Genomic DNA, 21,809 nt, shown 5'->3' on the forward strand with positions numbered 1-21,809 from the left:
AAACTGGAAGCCGACGAAGCGCTTGAACAAGCGAATGAAATCGCGACTCAAAAGATTCAGGATGCCGAGGACGAGCAAGTCCAACTTCGAAAGGAAACGGTACAGGCGGATACAGACCTGGCCCAACATATCCAAAAAGTAGAAGATGTTGCACCGGCTATAGCGGTTCAACAAAATGAGGATGCGGGTCGACTAATCGACCAACAGCTTACATTCGAAGAGCTCGCCAATGCTCATAAGAAATCGAAGGCGGCTGCTCCATCAACCGGACCGGTCACCAGAAAGAGAACGACTTCTTCCAAGAGGGCAGCGGTTCAAAGGCTACTGGACAACGCTGCTGACCCGGTTACTTCGCCTCCACTCAACCCGATCTTACAAGAAGATGAAGAACTTGAGAAAGAGGTTGTACCGCCACTCAAAAGAACGCGAGGTCTCGAAGTGATTCCTCTCAGATCGGTTTCCCCATCGGTTTCACCTTTCACCGGTACCTCAGGCGATCAAGGATCCTCCTCCAGACCTGGCGCCAATCCCTGCAATCCGGGAAAGGGAATGATGACCGACCACATGCGGGAAAAATACATTCCTAAGAAGAGGAAATAAAGGCTTTTATCATATTGCTTATGTTTTAACTTAGTATAATTTTATATCAAGTATTTTTGGAAACCGGCCTGCGTTTTAATTCTTACATGGTTTTGAATATTTTAAATAAAATAATCAAAAAGGGAGAAATTGATAAGATAAAATTTTTAAAGACAAAATTTTTCGAAGACAAAATTTTTCTAAATCATTTTCCAAAAATCTAGCGAAATGAACTTTTATAGAAACCGGCCTACAATTTAATTCTTACATGGTTTTGAATATTTTAAATAAAATAATCAAAAAGGGAGAAATTGTTAGATAAATTAGACCGGTTAAAATAAAGAACTTAACAAAATCTGTTAGATAAATTAGACCGGTTAAAATAAAGAACTTAACAAAATAAACTTCATGTGCAGGAGAACGGTTAAAGAACCAGAATCGGTCAAGTAATCCAACCGGTTAAGAATCCGACCGATCAGGAAGACAAAACCAATAAGAAGACAAGGCCAAAACCGGAAGTCATCCAGTTAACCTGAAGCTATGAAAAACCTGAAGTCATTCGGTTAACCTAAACAACCGATCGGTGCAAATAAATACTTTGAGTATTTGTTGAAGATGATAACAAAGAGACAGACCATAGTATTTCCATATTCATACAAGTCTGAGGACACTCTGCAAGCTGCAGAAGACCGTCCGACAAGATCCTTCCACTCTGGGATAAATCAGAGGCGCAACCCTCCAGGTGCAGGCAACTGTCCAACCGACAGTTGCCATATTAAGTAAAAAACAAACCTAGCCGGTTTGACCTATACACTGGAAGCCTAGACCGCCAGGTCTGAAACACTGAACCTCTGCTCAACCAATCAGAATCAAGAAGAAGAAATGTGATCGTTGGCACATTTCACCTATAAAAGGAGCTAAAGAGGAGTAAATGCAGTTACAAAAAGTTATCAGTTCCACCAACTACAAGTTCTAAGAGTTATTACAAGTTTATCTCTCTAAGATTAAAAGAGCTCAAGTGTTCATTTGAAGTAAGATTACAATTTCGGTGAGAATTGTACGAGTGTTTATCGAGCAGCAAATAAGTCTCGATCGGATATTGTGTTTGTGTATTCCTTAGTGAATATCCTTCTCGCAGTTTCGAGAGGAAGGGGTGACGTAGGAGTTTTATCTCCGAACATCCATAAAAACCTGTCTTGTTATTTACTTTCTGTCGGTTTTACATTCTAACCGATCTTACTTAAACCGACTTACTGAATCCCAAACCGACCCACCAAATTCCAAACCGACTTTACCCAAATCCGGCCTTATCCATCTTGTGTGTGTGCTGCTTCAACCTGAAACAAACCACTTCCGCACTTGAACTCGGTTTAAGGGTTTGTGACAGTTTGTGTAGTATTGAAACCAGGTGTTAATCTCTAACCGGATTAAACGCCAACCATTGAGTGAAAGTACTAACCGGCCAGACCCCGGTTCCCCATCTACGATCTAGATCCTAACATCTTGAAATAAACTTGTCGAAGGTCTACCTGAATATCTGAGAATTGAGGAGGGTAGTGTGTGTGAAGGATGTCAATATGGGAAGACTCATCGACTTTCATTCGACAACTCTGTATTGAGTAAAGGTACTTTAGATCGAGTTCATAGTGACTTGATCGGACCAACTCGAACTACCTCATACTCGGGAAGTAAATATATGTTGCTATTCGTGGATGATTTTTTCCAGTTTACTTGGGTGTACTTTGTGAAAGAGAATTCTGAAGTGTTCTATAAATTTCTTGAGTTCAAAGAGACAGTAGAAGGAGAACAAGAAAGGAAAATTCGAGTATTGAGGACAGATAATGGTGGGGAAGTTTTGCTCAAAAGAGTTTGAATATTTTTATAGGCAAAATGGAATAAAAAGATAACTCTCGTATCATAAGACCCTATAACAGAATGGGATAGCCGAAACGAAGATTCGACACCTTACAAAGACTTGTAAGTCTTGGCTTCATATGAAAAATATATCAAAGTAGTTATGGGCAGAAGGCATGAGTTGTGTTGTTCATGTCATCAATCGAGTTCCGCTTAGCCCAAATGAGTTCAAATCTCCATTCGAGATGCTTTTTGGTTTTAAGACAAATGTTAAGCATTTTCGACTTTTTAGATCTACTTGTTATGTCCATATTCCAGATTCGAGAAGGAACAAATTAGATGCAAAGGCAGTCAAATGCGTGTTCGTCGACTATGACCAGAGAATGAAAGGTTGGAGGTGTATGGATCCATCAACCCAAAAATGCACTGTGTCGAGAGATATTGTTTTCGACGAAATTTCTTTGTACTACATGAAGGATGTTGAAGAAACTGATCAGACCAATCTTCCCATTCCCATGTCTACGAGAAGCTCCTGTAGTAGTGATAATAGTGACAGGAGGAGCCCTGACTTATCTCAAGATACTTCAGTCGATGAAGAAGCAAAAGGTGAAAGGTTACCAGGAAGTCCACATCAAGAAGAATCAAGTCAATAAGAGAATGGGAATCTCGACCAAAAAGGAACATTATAAGGCCCTATCGATTCAGTAATTATAATTTTGTAACAACCTTCTCTTGTTTCTTGGCAAACGCAATAGACGTCGAGGAACCCACTTCTTATAATGAAGTAAAGAATGTCAAGGAATGGGTGACAGCAATGGAGGAGGAAATGCATGCTCTCAAGAAGAATGAGACATGGGACGTCGTTCCAAAGCCTCCTAATACTCAAGCACTCACATGTAAGTGTGTGTATCGAATCAAGAGAAAGGATGATAGAAGCATAGGTCGATATAAAGCTAGATTGGTCGCTCGAGGATTCTCACAGAAGTATGGAGAAGATTATCAGCCCAATTGCAAAGATGACGTCAATCCGCATTGTGTTGCCCTTAGCAGCAAGTTTTCGATGGAAGATGTGGTAATTGGATGTCAAGAATGCATTTCTCTATGGAGAACTTGATCATCCAATATATATGGAACAACCACTTGGATTCGAGAAGACTGATGGTCCCCAGTTGATCTGTAGACTTAAGAAGGCACTATAAGAATTAAAGCTAGCCTCGCATGCTTGGTATAGAAAGATTGTAGAATATCTTCAATTTTGTGGGTATAAGGCTTTAGAATCCGACTCAAGAAGAGTCAAGGACAGATGGTGGTCGTGTTGCTTTATGTGGATGATATAATCTTGACGGGCAGTAACTATGATGAGGTTGTTCGTCTACAAGATGAGTTATCACTTCACTTTGAGATGAAGAAGCTTGGTGAACTTGGAACTTTCCTTGGTTTACAAATCGAAAATTTAGATAAAAGTTTATTTGTATCGCAGATCAACTACGCAAAGAAGATGGTAGAAAAATTTGGTATGACTGATGAAAAAAGAGCTATATTCCTCTCGACGTAAATCCTAGACTCAGTCGAGACAAAAGAACATGTCTACCAGATCTTCGTCCTTATCGTGCTCTTGTGGGAAGTCTGATTTATCTAACTATAACAAAGAATGACATTGCTTATGTAGTTGGAGTGGTAAGTAGATACATGCAGGAGCCAAGGAAACCACACCTCGAAGAAGCGAATAAAATTTTGAAGTATATTAATACCTCACTAGATATTGGTCTACTATATGAGAAAGATGCGAAATTTGTCTTGTAAGGATATGCAGATGCTGACTTTGCTGGATATCGATATGATCGAAGGTCCACATCTAGGTTTGTTTTTCTTTGTGGAAACACTAGCATATCTTGAAGTAGTAGGAAACAAGGATCAGTATCCTTGTCTACAACAGAAGCGGAATACAAAGCATCAACTCACGCAGCATAGGATTGCATATGGCTTCGTAGACTCAAGGAGGATTTTCATGTCAAGCTTGATCAGCCGGTTCCTATCCATGGAGATAATTTGAGTGCTATTAAATTGACTTCAAATCCTGTGTTTCATGCGAGGACAAAACACACTGAGTTAGATCATCACTTTATTCGTGAAAGAGGACTAGAGGGAATCATTGAGATGGTTGCAGTAAGGAGTTAAGACAATGTTGTTGATATCTTCACAAAAGCACTTCTAAATGTCCTTTCGAAGATCTACGATCTAAGTTGGGACTAGTTCATCGGACATCACTTTAAGGGGGAGATTTAGAAATTAAAGTAATAATAATAATAATTAATGTATATTTTTGTTATTCAAGAGTTTCTTGGATTGTCCGAGTCTCGGAGTTTAATGTCTAAGTTATGTTTTACTTCATATAAGTTCTGTAATCTGTTCTATTTCAATAAGTTCAATAGACAAAATCTCATTCCATTTTGTTTTTCATTCTCTAAATTTTTTATTCACTTTCTAATATATTTCTTCATGATTTGATCATCGAAGTCCTGATTGTGACTTCGTTACATGAGGGGTGGCTTACTCCGCCTAGGTGGCCTCACTCTATGACCGGCACTCAGAGAAATTCTGGAAATATTTTATTATGTGAAACTATCTACTCATAACATGATCTCCAACAAATCGCTAGTGAAAATCGTTCTTCAAAGCGACAAGTGGTTAGCCAAAGTTGATTTGTTAACACAAGTTCAATCTTGATAAATAGTTGTGTAAGGGTTCCTAGGGAGTGTCCTGGTCTTCATCCACTAGTCTCTTTTTAAAGTTGTGGGATAAGCACAAGCTTTTCAAAAGTTGGTTTGTGGGTTACTGGGTCATCTTTTCTTTGTAGAGTTGATGGTCTCTATTAGGATATCTTTACTATTGGCGCACATAATGAAGAGAGTTAGGACCTCTCAGTCTAAAGCGAGTAATTGGATTTACCTGGTTAGTAACTTGTTGTTTTTTGTGTATGAAGGAAGAAATTGGCGTTGAACAGTACATTATTATCTACGTATATCCCTTCAATCATTAGATATGGTTAGGAATGGGAGCATTAACAGGTCTCAAGGTCTCTAATTCTCAATTTATATAGAAATCTCTAAGCTGACCGAATCAATAAATATTTTATTATCAATCAATGTAGTACAAAATATATAGTCTAACATTGACTGGGTTTTCCCATTAATCAAATCATAGACCGATACAATAGAATTGGACTTTTCACCTTATGAATACCATCAAACCAAACTAAGGAAGATGAAATATAATTTTGGTTGAGCCATTGCCCACTAATTGTCACTACAAACTTTTTTCTCTCATTCAGATTAACAAAAGAAATGATACTTGGTTCTACGGTGACATGGATTGTGTTATCTCCCGTATTAATATGAGCGTGATACGTAGAGTTTGCAAGTCCGACGTTGGTCACAACCCTTACAAATTGAATAGTGAAATGTGAATTGTTGTTAACTGAGGCAGTCATTGCTGGGTAGTTGACATCCTTAGGAGATATTGTATTCTCCTTTGTACACTTTCTTCTTTTACCTAATATTTTCAAGAACTTTTCTCCATCTGAACCTAGACTGCAAAACATAGTAATATATTCGTCAATAAATGTCTCATACACAAGTCCAGGATGTTCAGCCTTCACCGGATCAACATGTCCAGATCCATAACCAAGTTCTGCATCTGTATTGTATTTTGTAGACATGCTCCAAGCTAAATGCATGAAAAAAGACATGTTCCATTGAGAATCAACTTTATCTTCATCATATACAAATTAAATAGTTGAGTTATATATTACTCACCAGTTGTCATAAGAGACGACTTGATAGCTGAAATAGACCAATTAGGGTGTTTTGATTTCACATAAGCAGCTGCGCCGGTAACATGAGGACATGCCATGGAAGTTCCACTTTCAATGTTGTATTTAGCACCGAGACTGCCAAAATTTTCAAGTGTAGGACTTTCTGCCAAAATATTGACGCCTGGTGCGGTTATATCAGGCTATCAATCAAATCAAATAAAAATTATAAGAGCAATGTGATATATGGTTGAATCCACACAAAACAAAACAAAACAACAATGAATCATAAACTTAGCAAACTTTCAATTAATTAGGATCAAATTAAGAATGGCTAATGTGTTTCTGTTAATATAAATATGTATGTATACACTTACCTTGAAAATTCCAGGAAAAATTACATTAGGCCCTCTACTGGAATCAGAAGCTACGATGGGAGCATCATATCGAATAGTCTCACTCTTTAATATGCGTGCATATGCAAATGTTGTGGAGTTAAGGTAAGACTTAACATAATTATAATCAGAGTCCTTCAAAAATGCGGCAGGATGTACTGCGAGTTCAGAATCATCTTTATTTATTTGACCTTTTCGTAGAATAACACCACTTGCACTTGAATTCTTAGCAAATAGGACGACACGTGACATTGACGAATCAACATCGCATAACATGATCTTTCCCTTTACTAAACTAGGGTCTATACAGTCTTCCATGCATTGCCTGAGATATAAATTTTAAACGAAAAAAAAGTAAGATTATATAAATTATTTAAGTGAGAAAATGAATGAGAACATTACATTGCACTTGATTCGTTACAATGATTTGTAATTCCTCTTCCATACACTAACATCTTGTTGTCGCTTCCGGTAGAGAAGGGATTCACTGCCGTGCTCTATTCAACAAAGAATATGTTAGCCACATGCATAGCATAAGATAATCCATTTATTATTTATATATGATTTGTTTACTTACTATGAATGTGCGTTCATTTCCAAGAATGAGTTTATTGATGATTTTTCTATCTGTAGTACTAGAAGCTATAGTGAAAACCCATGGTGCTACGCTAGAAACTGTAAATAATCCTGTATTTCCTGAGTTTCCAGCCGCTTGTACTGTTAAAATTCCTTTCTCCATTGCATGAAAGGAACCGATGACATTAGCATCCTCATTGAAGGTTACAGGAAAACTATTTCCAAGTGACAAATTGATAATGTCAACATTGTCGGCAATAGCATCGTCAAAGGCGGCTAAAACATCTTTCCCGTCACAACCACGATCATTACACACTTTGTAAGTGGCTATTCTGGATGATGGGACGCCTCCTCTGGCGGTCCCGTTCGCTATGCCAAAAAAGTTGGCATTTCTCACGACCCTTCCAACTGCGGTCGAAGCCGTGTGAGTCCCATGATTTAACGTATCCACTATCGAGTCTCCACTATAATACCTCGCTCCAATCAATTTTCTAAATCATATGGAATAATACATAAGTTTGATGAAATAGTCAAAAATAAGTGATGAATTGTGAAAACAGATAGAGAAAACACAAATTAATACTTGTTGCATGTAAAATTTTTGCCGCCAATACAAACGCCTTTCCATTTCAGGGGAACATCACTCAGACCATGATCAGATAAACTCTCCATATCAGGTAATATACCAGTATCAATGTGACCAATTATGATATCACTCTCGATCTTTGGATTTCGAGGAATTTCTAGAGAAAAGCCCATATAATCCCATGATCTTGTAGTTAGAATTTGGAGTTTTTGACTTTGAAAAATGGAGACAACTAGTGTCATTCCTACATATAAGTTATAAAAGTAAGATTACAAACAAATTGATATAAATATTCACATATATAAACTAACATTTAATAATTTTAGCAAGTATTATTTGTAGCAATTAATTACAAGTTTTTATAATTAATGAGAATTATGATTAATAAATTAAAAATCGAGCAATATGTAAAAATCATAAGTTTTTTTTATCTACTCATACTTGTTCTTTAACTACTCATTAATTATAATTATTGATTGTCAATAAATTTATATTAAAAAGTGATTAGTTATTAACAGAAACTATTCAATGGTCAATAAGTAGTATACAACCAAACAAATTTAATTCTCAGAAAGAAATATGAGCCTTTAAGATATAATTATTTTGACATTTTAAATGGAGATTGAATCAATGTAGTCAAAGAAAAAAATGAATATATTATCCTTGAATTTGAGCGAATTGGATTTTTTCTTTTTTAATTTAAGATTTTTTTTATAACTATTTTTGAAGTGAGAAAAATGAATGAAATAACTTACTTTTTAACTTTGATGCTTCTTGTGGTGTAAGTTTAGCAGCAAAACCATTAAAACTTCTTGTGTAACTTCTTATTATTATATTCTCTGCTCTCCTGTCATATACAAATTAAACTCAATTTATAAGTGTAACTAATAATATAGTGACATGATATATAATTATGAATATATTGTTTGATTTCGTAATTTACTGTCTAATTCTTTATATATATACATTTCTTTGCATAATTTTATTAATAAAATAAAATTTCTACATTTCTTTGTATTATTTTATTAATAAAATAAAATTTCCATATTCTAAATTAAAAGAAATAAAATAAAGTGATGCTAAATAACATAATAATTTAAATAATATAAAACATATGCCTTGTTTGGAATGAGTTATTATAATAACTTATAGAGGGAAAATAAATAATAATTAATGATGATTTTCACGATTTGAGAATATTTTTGATAAAATTATTTAAATAGTATTAATATAATAATAAAATAATAAATAATAATTTAAAATAAAAAATATTTTAATATTTTAAGTAATATAATTTATGAGAGAGGTGTGAAATTTTGTTTTGAGTGAGTTGTTTAATACAAACAAAACAAGGCCATATAGCTTATATTATATTAGATTATGAAATTAAACTAATAATGATTTTTATTATTATTATTTATTCTTATAAAAATTATTATTATATTTAATTAATCAAATAATAAAAGGTTTTATAATAATATGATTCTCTTCTCTCTGTTATACTATTTATTATTTACTACCATAAGAACAATTATTATATTTTAAATTATTCAAATAATAAAAATTTTAACTATAATATGTACTTTCTCTCTGCTCTAAAACAATTACTCAAGTAAATCTATGGCAATCAATTTTTTAACATCATTTGTTTGAATATTGATTTTGATGCCCTCATACAAATAAAAGGATAAATAAATGTTATGAATGATAAAAACAAGCAAATTAATCACATACTTGTCGGTATGACCAATTGCTTGAAGTAAGTTAATATGATGAGAACGAGCTGCATACTCTCCTTCGGGTAGGCTCCCCATATAAACTATATATACCTTACAAAAATACAAAATATATCTATTAACAAATGTAAAATAAATATTTGTACATAAATTGTTCAATTTAATTATATTAAATCATACTCAATATATAGAAACATCATAATATCATGGTTTTCATAATATACAAATAACTTAAATTCTATCTAAACATATATCAAATTATTTGTGTCATGTGTAATTATTTGATTTTGTTTAATTAATAATTTATTTATTAATTTTAAAAGAGAGACATTTTCAATAAATTAGAGAATTATTTAAAAAAATAATTAAAATCCATTAAAATAATTACTATCACATCAAATAACCATTTAAAATGTTACAATACTTTCTTTACTATTTATTCTAATATAAATCTAATGAAGGATAAGTTTTTTTTTCAAACAATTCATAAGTTAATTATTTATTCTATCAAAATTATATATATATCAAATGTTATTTCATTTAGATCGATATTTGAACAAAACAACACTTGCTACAAAAAAAACTTTTGTGTTAGTAAAAAGAATTGTCAACATATTAGCTTACAAATCAAGAATTTTTATATACAAATCCGAAAGGTGTTTCAAATGTGCCTATTATAAGAAGGATAATTACCTTTCTTTCTTCTTCAACATCCTGATCATAAGATACACAAATTGTTGAAACAAAAGAAATAACTAAAAAAAAGATCGATAATTGCAAACATTTTGACATAGTACAACTCTTTCTCACAACTCTTCTTTGTAAGAATAAAATAAAGTGATTAATTGGTCATCTATTTAAATAATCAAAATAACTTTTTTATGAATTTATGTGCTTTTATTTTTTAGATTTACATTATTGACTTATTTTATTATTATACATATTACTAATATCTGACTTTATTAATTAATATATTGAAAATCTCCCAAATATTTGCAATATATTTTTGAAAAATAGAAATTTCACCAATGACATTCCAAAATTATCGAAAATAATTGTAATATTTACTATACTTAGCACATTTAACAATATCATAGTTAATTGATACATTAATTTTGTATCCTTAAAGGTACTAAATAAATAAAAGATTTATCTGTTCAATTTTACATACAATACATTAATATACATATTATCACAAGGAAGTTTTACACCACTAAATTACTCACAATTAATATACGAAGATTTTCTTATAATTTGTTAACTCTATTACTTTCTCAACTAGTAGTGTTTTTCAATAAAATGACACAGGAGGTTTTAATTTTTTTTTTTAAATTACATAAAATAAAAATGTTAACTCTATTACTTTCTCAACTAGTAGTGTTTTTTCAATAAAATAAATTTAACTTTAATAGAGTATATTTATATTAATTGAATCCATATATTATATTAGATTGATTACAATCTTAAAACTCTGCTTTTTTTAATATTTAATAAATTAATTAAATTTCGAAAATCAGAAGCTTGATATTTAATTATTTGTATCACATTATATCAAATGAATTAAAAAATAATACATTTTTTTTTATAGTATGATCATCTTATACCTTCCCTCATATAATCTTCTAACTAGAGCGGGTCAGACGGATCAACTCATGGCAGGGCGGGCCTACCCACCAACCCATCATTGGTCGAGTTGCCGGCGGTCCGGCCCACTATCTCGACGGGCTGAAAATCCCCAACACAACCCAAGGTGGGTTGTGGGTTAGGCGGGTCAGCCTGCGGGTTGTCTCACTACAAATAAAAATAAAAAAAATTATTAATAGTTCTAGAAAACAAGAGTTCAAGAATATGATCAATAGTCATAATACACACCGAATAAGACTTTGCACTCAGACTTTTTAGATGACCCTTCATCATGCTTAGCAATTTCAAATTCATCAACATCCAAATTAATACCTTGATTTTGAGAGGAGTCTATTTCAAAAATGAATCTGTTATTTAACAAAATATTGAGTTTCAGACTTTCAGTGTGAAGCTTTTGGAACTGGAATCAAGTTTGAATCCACGAACTCTTGAAGGCGAGAACGAAGAGAAGAAAGGCGGAACAAATAAGTAGTCGGCGACCAATGGGCGAAGTATTGAGTATTGACTTCTGCAGTCTAGAACCAATTTGAATCCACGAACTCTTAAAGGCGAGAACGAAGAGAAAAATATAAAACAAATAAGTAGTCGACGGCCGATGGGCGAGGTATTGAGTATTGACTGATGTAGTGCTGCCCGAGAGAGAAATAAACTAGGGCTATGTGGCATATGTCTATAAGACTATAAATCAGATTAGATTTTTTTGTCAACCTGCGGGCCAACCCAAGATCGACCCGCCTAGGCCCGCGACCCGAGCGGGCTAGCCTGTGTAGGCCCACTTCCAAACAACCCAATCAGTCTAAATTGTTTGGTGGGGTGGGTCAACCCAATGGGCCTAACCCAAATTGACGTCACTACTCCTAACTGTTACACGTGAATAAAGTTAAATTAAAATATTTCTTTTTGTTTTTTAATATTCCTATAATAATAATAGTTTTAGGGTGAGTGGGATAACCAAGAGATTTAGATGATAGATATTTAATATGCATCATAATTTGTTTTGGCATTTGAAAAGGAAAACATGAAGAGTTAAATACTTTGGCTATAAAGATTTGTAACAATCCATTTGAGATGAATAAAGAAATAGTTTTCCCTTTTGTTCCCAATAAATTGGTATCAAAGCCATTGTGTGTGAGGTGAGCGTGAGAGAACCCGTCAGCCTCAAAATAGAACGTCGCGGTGTGCGTTGACTGAGAGAAAGAACAGGTCTAACCAATGACATCTCACTTCCCAAGTTGACAAAGGTGTCAACTAAGACAGATGGAAAGTATAGATGAATGCCCTTTTGTCTCCTAAGATAATTTGGATGTGGTCAAGACTGGATATGAGAAAATGGAAAACACAAACGGGTTTTCAAATGCCCAACTGAAAGCGTTGAATATCGTGCAAGCTAAAGACAAGGCGACTTTATATCTACTATACCGATCTGTTAACGAATCTGGCTTTGAGAATATGGTCGACACAAAATCTTCCAAAGTAGCATGGGATACACTTGAAATAGTAAAAAAAGGAGACGAACGGGTGAAGCAAGTCTGACTTCAAACCTTTAGGGTGATTTTGGAAAACACGGGGATGAAAGAGTCTAAAAGCGTATCTGAGTTTATTATTCGGGTGGAGACCGTGGTGAACAAGCTGAATCGGAATGGTGAGAATCATCAAATCGAGTTGTTGAAAATATTTTGAGGTCATTGAAAGATAATTTCAAAAATATCGTGTGCGCAATAGAAGAATTGAAGGACCTATTAATGCTCACCATTGAAGAGCTTACTAGGTCACTAGAAACACATGACCGGAGAAGGAAAAACAAGAATGGGGAGTCCCTTGAACAGGATCTCTTAGCGAAGGCGACAATTAAAGAGGAGAGGGTGTTCTATGCTTGGAGTACTAGAGGCATATGAAAAGGAAAAGGGCTAGGTGGTATAAGAAGAGAAGGACGAGGAAGTAAGAAAGTCGACCAACATAACTGACATGGCCGAGGTCAAGATCGGGGTGGCTGGACAAACATAAATAACAATATTGTGTGTTATAGCTATGGGAAATATGGGCATCTTACCAACGATTGTTAATTGATAAAATGCTACAACTGTGGAAAGTTGGGTCATATTTCTAAAGATTGTAGATTTGAGAAGAAAAATAAGGAACCAACAAACTTCTTTGCAAAGAAAGAAGATGAAGGATTGTTGATGGTGACATAAATTCTAGAAATTTAGATCAAACCGAGCTATTATGATAACTTGTTTTTATACTTGGACACTAACGTCCACACGTGTTATGACAAAAGGTTATTCAAAATACTCTCAAAGGTGGAGTCCGAATCCTTTTCTTTTAGTGATTCTTCAAAAATAGCCGTCAATGGCCAAGGAACAATCTGGTATCAACAAAGAAATGGGAAAAATTGGAGAGAAAAAGGAGATGATGCTTGGACTACCTAATATTAAATTCGAAAAGAGGTTTTGTGAAAAATATGTAACCGAAAAGCAAGTGATGAATTCTTTCCCAATAAGTTCTGAATACTAAGTAAATGAGCAACTCAAACTTATTCATACTGATTTGTGTGGGTCAGTAACTCTAGAATCATTTTTGGTAAGAGATACTTCTTTTCTTTGATTGATGATTTCTCGAGGAGACGTGTATTGAAATAAAGATCAACTATGGATGAGTAAAATTGGGGCAATTGAATGCTACAAAATATGGGAGCTGACCAACCTTCCTGAAGGAGCTCGATCAATTGGAGTAAAATGGGTGTACAAAAAAGGATGAATGTTGAGGGAGATGTTAAGCGTTGTAATTCTCGACTTTTGGTGAAGGGATATAGATAAAAGGAGGGAATCGATTATGATCAAGTATTTACTCCTGTCATGAGAAATCATTAGCTGCTCAGAGCAAATATCATATTTTACAGATAGATGTGAAGTCAACCTTTCTTATTGCAGTGCTGAAGGAGGAGGTGTACATCGAGCAACCACTCGGGTACACGAAGAGAGAGCATGAGATAAAGGTACTTAGATTGAGAAAAGCCCTCTAAATGCTTGCTAGTTAGTTTTAAACTAAGAATGCTTTCTTAAAGTAGAAAAGGGATGGAAGGGAAAACTTTGTAATTTTTCATTAAGTTGACATCGTTTAAATACATCCAAATGATAAATAGTGGAGCTAGAATATAGAAAAATATATGGACATGATCTATTAGAAACAATCCACTACACCACAAACTGAAAAATAACAAGAGTTTCAAGCAAACTTCAACACTCCTCCTTGCTTGAGATGTTGTTGTATATGCCAAGTTTCTCCCTTAGGAACTCAAACTTGTTCCTTGTTGAACATGTCTGCTAATTGAAGTTCAGTCTTATAGTACTTCAGCTTAATAGACCCATGTTTTTGCACTTCTATAAGAAAGAACAAATTGATATTGAAATTTTGGTCTTCCCATGAAAATCAAGATTGTTTGAGATAGAAATTGCAGCTTGGTTATCAACAAACACCTCTGTACAATCTTCTTTTTCTAAGATCAATTAGCACTTTTCTTAGTTAAAATATTTGATTTACTGTAGCTGTAGCAACAATGAACTCTACTTCTACTTTAGATTGTGCAATTATCTCCTACTTCTTATAGCGCCATGAGAACACTCCTGAACGAAACTAAAACAATAGCCCAGAGTACTTCTTATATCATCAATAGATTCAATCCAATCACTGTCTAAATAACCCTATAAAGAACACTTCAGACCTATACTGAACTTAATGCTAAAGTCTAGTGTTCCCTTAACATATCTAAGGACCATCTTAACTGCTCTAAGATGAGTTTCAGTTGCATAGTTAGTAAATCTTGACAAAAGACTTACAAAATGCAGTATATCAGGTTTTTAGTTGTTGTCAAGTACATGAGACAACCAACCAACCTTCTTTGGAGAGCCTCATAAACTTTATCAACTTTATCATTCTTGCTCAGTTTCTCCTTCCTTCTAACACATAGGAGTAGCCATACTTTTATAATCCTCCATTTTGAACTTATTTAAGATCTTATTGGCATACTTTTTTTTGGTAAATGGAGATCTCATCAATTTTATGCATGATTTCCATCCCTAAGAAATAGGCCATCTCTTCTAAATCTGTCATCTCAAAAAAATTTGCACATCTCTCTTAAACTCTTAAACAAGCTTATCATTGCTTCATGTTACTAACAGGTCATCAACATATAAAGATGACAACAACATTGATTTCATCACCTTTAACATAAAGAGTTGCTTCACTTTGGCTTTTCTAAAGCCCAACTCCATTAAATACTTATCAATTCTCCTGTACTAGGCCCTTAGAGCCTATTTCAGTCTATACAATGCTTTCTTAAGAAAGTAGACTTCCTCTTCATTCCCTTTCACAAAAAACCCTTTAGGTTGCTCAACATAAATCTCTTATTCAAGGACTCCATTAAGAAATATAGATTTAATATCTAGTTGATACACTTTACAATCCTTTTGAGCAAACAAAGCAAGTAGAAATCTGATGATATCTAATCTAGCTACATGAGCAAATGTCTCATAAAAATAAACATCAAAGATCTGAGCATACCCTTTAACAAGTCTTGCTTTGCGCTTCTTAATGGAGCGATTTCCATTCATCTTAGTTTTGAACACCCACTTCACTCTTATAACCTTTATGTCCCTTGGCCTTTTTACAAGTTTCCAAGTATGATTCTTCCCGATCATATTGATCTCCTATTTCATTACAACTCTCCATTTTGGATTCCTTTCAGCTTCCTAATAATTTGCAGGCTCAAAGACTACAATCTTGCAACTCTGGTAGATATCAGAGAGTAATTTTGTGCCCCTCACTAGTTATCATCCACCAACTCTTCTTCATTCAACTTAGGATATGGAATTGGTACTACTTCTGCCCAATTCTACTTATCATTCTCGACTTATTATAATCTTTCTAGTTTGAGGCTAAAAAACTCGATAAGCCTTTGAAACTGTGTTGTACCCACAAAAATTCAAGCTTCAGCCTTTTTATCTAGCTTATCTCTCTTGATCTGTGGTACATAAAAAAACACAAACACACAATTACCTTAAAGTTTTTCATATAAGGATTATAACCATACCATGCCTTAAAGGGTATCTTTCCTTCCACATCCTTAGTTGGTAGTCTATTGAGTAGAAAGAATACAGTGTTTGAAGCCTCTTCCCACTACTCCTTTAGCAAGTCTTTCTCATGAAGTATACACTTTGCCATCTCTATGATGGTGCAATTCTTCCTATCACTCACTCCATTCTACTGAGGAGTGTATGTGGATGTCAATTGGTGTTGAATTTCAACTTCTGCACAAAACTGACTGAATTGTTTTGAGGTGTACTCCTTGCCATTATTAGAACTCAAGGCTTGAATCTTGTAGCCACTTTGAGATTTTATCCACTATTTGAATCTAAAAAATACACCAGCAACTTCAGACTTGAACTTTAGAAAATAGATCCAACACATCCTTGTATAGTCATCAAAGAAAACTATGTAATACTTACTCTCCTTCATTGAAGGAGTTATGTGAGGCCCAACAAGGTATTTGTGGATCAATTTTAGCTTCTTAGTTTCTCTCTAGGTTGCTTTCTTGAAAGGAAGTCTTTATTGCTTCCATAATTTACAAGCCTTGCATTTTAGCAAGTTAGCTTCTAATTGAGGCATCCCCTTTATAAAATATTTCTTCTGCAAATTCGGTACTACATTATAATAGAAATGGACCAACATTTATACAAAATATGAGCTTGAGACATTGTAGCTGAATAGGCTGATTGCTCCTCATTTAGTGGATCTAGCTCAGAGTTTTTCCCTTTCATGTTGACTTTGAACATATTCATCCCATTTGCGTTTTAGATTACACTCCTTGCCCTCAAAGATCAACTTCAAATCTCTTTCGAGTAGCTGACCAACACTTCATAAATTTTGATTGATGACGGAAACAAATAACACATTCTTAATCAACTTAATATCCGAGGAACTACCTACCGTCATAATCCCTTTTCCCTTGACTGTAATGTACTCTCCATTGTCAGTTTTGACTTCGAAGTTGAATGACGTGTCCAGTTCCTTGAAGAGGCCTCGATCAAATATCACGTGGTTGGTGCAAACACTGTCCACAAGCCAATTATTACTTGAGTCATTTTCTGCAAAACAAGTTTCCACAAAGAGCTCTTCTTCATGATCTGCAGGTTTAGCCACATTTCTTTGTTGAAGGTTAACTTTAGTTATATCTTTCTGTTACAGATTATTTTTACAAATCTTTTGGTGATCCTCCATTATATGACACTTCTCACATTGCACATCTAGCATTCTCTATTATCAAAAAGGTGCATACCTTTCTTCTCATAATACTTACAAAGAGGAAAATTTGGTTTAGAACCTTTACTTGTACTTAGAGACTTTGAACCTACACTTTCCTTCTTTCTTTTCTAGTACTTTTTTTTTCCATTTTTCACTTTGGCTTGATTAAGATTTTGTTGGAAATAATCATTCTACAAACCCTTCATTCCTCATAAATCTCCTCTGTTGTGCCTATAAGGCACTCAAGATTTTTACACGACTGGCTTTTGTTATGTCTTTAGTGTTCTTTAATGTGGAAATAGTAGCCTCAAACCTTTCAGTAATAATTGCCAGCACCTTTTGAACCAATCTAGAATCAGAAAATTCAGTGCCAAATAATCTTACCTTGTTGACAATTGTGAGTAATCTATTAGAGTACTCCTTAATGGTCTCTGAATCTTTCATCTTCACCATCTCGAATTCTCTAATTAAATTAATGACCTGCATCCCTTTAATCTTTTCATTTCCTTCATACTCTTCTTTGAGAAAATTCCAGATCTTAAATGCTGACTTTTTGATCATTATCCCGATGAAAATCTTAATTGATAGAGCAAAAATCAAAGTAGCCCTTGCCTTCAACTTCCTTGTCTTCTTCTCCTTGTGATTCTATATATGTGCTAGTGTTGGGTTAACTTGTAATTCCAGAACTGCATACTCCTCCTCAACATCTTCCTAGAGATCATTTGCCTCTAGATGAGCCTCCATTTGCGCAGCCTAGACATGCTAATTATTACCATTGAATACATGTGGTTTCAATGTTGGAAAGGGTATATCTGAATCTATAGAAAAAGATAGATGTCGTGGTGGGTTTCTCTCACTCACAGGTCCCTCAAAAAGATAAGTTTAATACCAATTTGTTGGTTAATTTTAAACTAAGAATACTTTCTTAAAGTATAAAAGAGATGGAAGGAAAAATATTATAATTTTTGATTAAGATGAAATCATTTAAATAAAACTAAATGGCTAGATAGTGGAGCTAAAAATTAGGGAAATACATGGACATATTTACTAGAAACACTCATAGAAATCATCCACTACACCACAAAAAAAACTGAAATACTAAAAATAAGGAAAAATAATAGCAATTTTAAGCAAACTTCAAAAGGACTAAAGTAGGCTCCTCGTGATTGTAGTGAGAGAATTGATGAGTATTTATAGAAAAATGGGTACGAGCAATGTTCGTACGAGCATGCCTTGTACACAAAGAAATCAGAAAATGATATGGTGTTAGTCGCTCTCTATGTTGACGACCTCATATTCAGAGGAAGCAACACAAAATTGATTAAAGAGTTCAAGGAGGTAATGAAGAAAGAGTTTGAGATGACAGATTTAGGCTTGATGAAATATTTTCTTGTCCTATAAGTAAAGTAGTCGGAGGAAGGGATTTTTATATCCCAAGAGAGGTACGCACTTGAAATTTTAAAAAAGTTTAAAATGGAGGACTACAACTCATTTTCTACACCAATGAAGTTAGGCACTAAACTCTTAAAGTTTGATGGAGGAGAATAAGCTAATGTTGGGAGATATCGAAGCTTAATCGGAAATCTAAGGTATCTTACAAACACAATACCCAACCTAATACTAAGTGTTGGGATAACAAGCAGATTCATGGAGGATCCAAGCTATACACATTGGAAAGCCTTGAAGAGAATTCTGAGATATGTTCGAGGAAACATTCACTTGGTTTTTTCTATTATAAATCAGATGAATACTGATTAGTAGGTTACTAGGATAGTGATTGGTGTGGTAATGTTGATTACCAGAAAAATACTCCGAGTTATGTATTCCTACTCGAGAATACGACTTTTACTTGGCTGTCAAAGAAGCAATTTATTGTAACTATATCGACCTGTGAGGTAGAGTATGTTGCGACTTCTTGGAGCGTGTGTCATTTAGTCTGGCTTTCAAATTTACTAAGGCATTTAGGAGTGATTCGAGACGAAGGAACTTTGATCCGAGTTGATAACAAGTTAGTGATCGAGTTGGTAAAGAATCCAATTAATCACGAAAGGGATTTCATTTTATCCGAGAACAAGTCAGAGAAGGAAATGTCAAGTTGGACATGTTGAAAGTCGAGCTCAAGTCATGGACGTATTCACCAAGCCACTACCGACTATACTCCTAGAGAGTTGTAAAAGGCTTATTAGAATGAAAGATATGAAGAGTATTTAAGTTTAAGGGGATGATTTATTAAATAAACTTAAAGTTTTTGTTTTTGATGTTTAGTATTCCTAAAATAATAATAATAGTTTTAGGGTGAGTGGGATAATCAAGAGATTTGAGTGTTAGACATATTTAATATGCATCATAATTTATTTTGGTATTTGAAAATAAAAACATTCGAAGAGTGAAATACTCTATCTATAAAAAATTGTAACAATTCATTTGAGATGAATAAGAAGAAATAGTGTGCCCACTTCTTACCAACATTTCATTCCCTCTTACTTGACCCTCGAACCCAAAAGTTCTCCTTTCGGAAACTTAATCTGACCCGACAAGTTTGAGTTTAACACGATATTGTTAATATGTTTCAACTTATTTAACATATTTAGACCAATTTTGCATGTTATTTAAATTTTTAACGTGATTTTTTTGTTTAAACAACATACAATGATACAAATGGAAATAGTTCAATAACTTCCTGTGATTTTGACATGTTTAAATGAATTTGAGCGATGTCCTCCGAGTTCCCTTTTCGAATGAGATTGCTATCGATGATGGACAACATGCATTTATTCTTAGATCCATATTTGTTTTTCAACAATTGGTATCGGAGCCTTTAATTTTTTAATTATGAGACTATATCTATTTTTTGAGATGTTGAGTATCAAGTATGATGTTTCATTGTTGGATAAAACACTAGTTTTCTTTATGACATGTAAAGATGCGAGTTCTGCTTTCTTAGAATGATTTGCAAGAAACTTTATTAGGGTTTTATAAGATGCTTGGTTTGTGGACAGTAGAAGAGAAAATGATAAAGGGTCACAAAATTATGTCTCATATAAATTTACATTTGTCGAACAACATTTTACATGATATTCTAAAAGAGACGAACGATGATGGGTTATTGATGAAACTAAACCAATTATGTATGACGAAAAGTCTTACTAGTAAATTGAATCTAAAACATAATTTATATTTTCATCATATGCCTAAAAGTACGTTTTTATAAGAGAATTTATCGACATTTAAATAATTTATTGCTGATTGGAGGCCTTGTAAGTCAAGTATGATGATAAAGATTTAACTTTGATTTTATTGAGTTGGTTACATCCATCGTATATCACGTTTTATGATACTATTTTATTTAGTCGTAATAATGGCACAACAAATGAAGTTTATGATGCATTATTATCTAAGGAGAAAATGACACATCTTATTAATGATCCTGATGGTCCGATAGAGGGCTTTATTTCTTAAGAGAAAACCTAAGAAATAGGTTCAAAAAGTGATGAAAGATAAATCAAAGTCAAGAAAATCTTGGAAGACTTACAATTACCGTAAGAAATAAGAAAAAAACCCACATAAATTCCGAGTATTAGAAGAAACAAAATAAAATCAAGAAAGATGATGATATATTGATTGAAAACTAACCAGAAATATTTCAGTGAAACCAGTATTATTAACGTCGAAGATAGTGAACTCCTCATGGCTTTTGTTTGTGATTCAAGATCGCAAGATGATTTGATTCTCAATTATGGTTCTATGTGTCATATGTGTCTTAATCGGGACTAGTTTCAACATATTATACATTTTTCAAAAGTGTTGTGTTAATGAGAAACAATTCATCGTGTAAGGTCGTGGGTATAAAAACAATAAAAATCAAGATGTCTGATGGATTTGTTCGAATACTTGATGATGTGAGATATTTCCTAATTTAAAGAGAAATCTAATTTTTCTTATTACCTTTAATTCAAAAAGATTCAAGTACACTGTTGAATGTGGAGTTTTGAAAGTTAGTAGAGGTGTTCTTATCATTATGAAAGGTGACAGAGAAATGATATGTTATGTGTTTTGAAGACTCCATAGTTGTAGGTGATGTTAATGATATCACCTCCTCATTATCTGATGATGATATCATAAACTTGTGGAATATGAGACTTTGTCATATAAGTTAGAATGACATAACCGAGTTGAGCATGCGAGGAATTCTTGATGGACAAAGTATTAGTAAATTGAAATTTTGTGAGCATTGTCTCCTCAATAAAAAGAAAAGAGCTAAGTTCTCTAAAATTATTCACAACACAGAAGAAACACTTGATTATATTCACTCTACTCTTTGAGTCGTC

At 33.8% G+C, this 21,809-nt stretch overlaps 1 protein-coding gene across 1 annotated transcript; it reads right to left on the minus strand.

Moving 5' to 3' along the window:
• Positions 1-3,997: 3,997 nt before the first annotated feature.
• Positions 3,998-18,042, minus strand: LOC124924263 (subtilisin-like protease SBT4.10). Its single transcript, XM_047464324.1, has 14 exons — positions 17,866-18,042; positions 17,737-17,817; positions 17,167-17,415; positions 10,231-10,251; positions 9,536-9,630; positions 8,557-8,648; positions 7,799-8,045; positions 7,211-7,706; positions 7,042-7,136; positions 6,622-6,964; positions 6,249-6,447; positions 5,677-6,159; positions 4,185-4,360; positions 3,998-4,072 (listed from the first exon to the last, which is right to left on the minus strand). Exons 1-14 carry the CDS (start codon positions 18,040-18,042, stop codon positions 3,998-4,000), a joined length of 2,829 nt encoding a protein of 942 aa, XP_047320280.1.
• Positions 18,043-21,809: the final 3,767 nt, after the last annotated feature.

This window comes from Impatiens glandulifera, chromosome 1 (assembly GCF_907164915.1).
Source record: "Impatiens glandulifera chromosome 1, dImpGla2.1, whole genome shotgun sequence".
Taxonomy (NCBI): Eukaryota; Viridiplantae; Streptophyta; class Magnoliopsida; order Ericales; family Balsaminaceae; genus Impatiens; species Impatiens glandulifera.

Coding starts and splice junctions, on each gene's coding strand:
- LOC124924263 (XM_047464324.1), bottom strand. CDS start 18,042: ATGATCAAAAAGTCAGCATTTAAGATCTGGAATTTTCTCAAAGAAGAG. Junction 17,818..17,865: donor TACTCACAATTGTCAACAAG/GTAAGATTATTT, acceptor TTGGTTCAAAAG/GTGCTGGCAATTATTACTGA. Junction 9,631..10,230: donor ATGTTGAAGAAGAAAGAAAG/GTAATTATCCTT, acceptor TATTTTTGTAAG/GTATATATAGTTTATATGGG.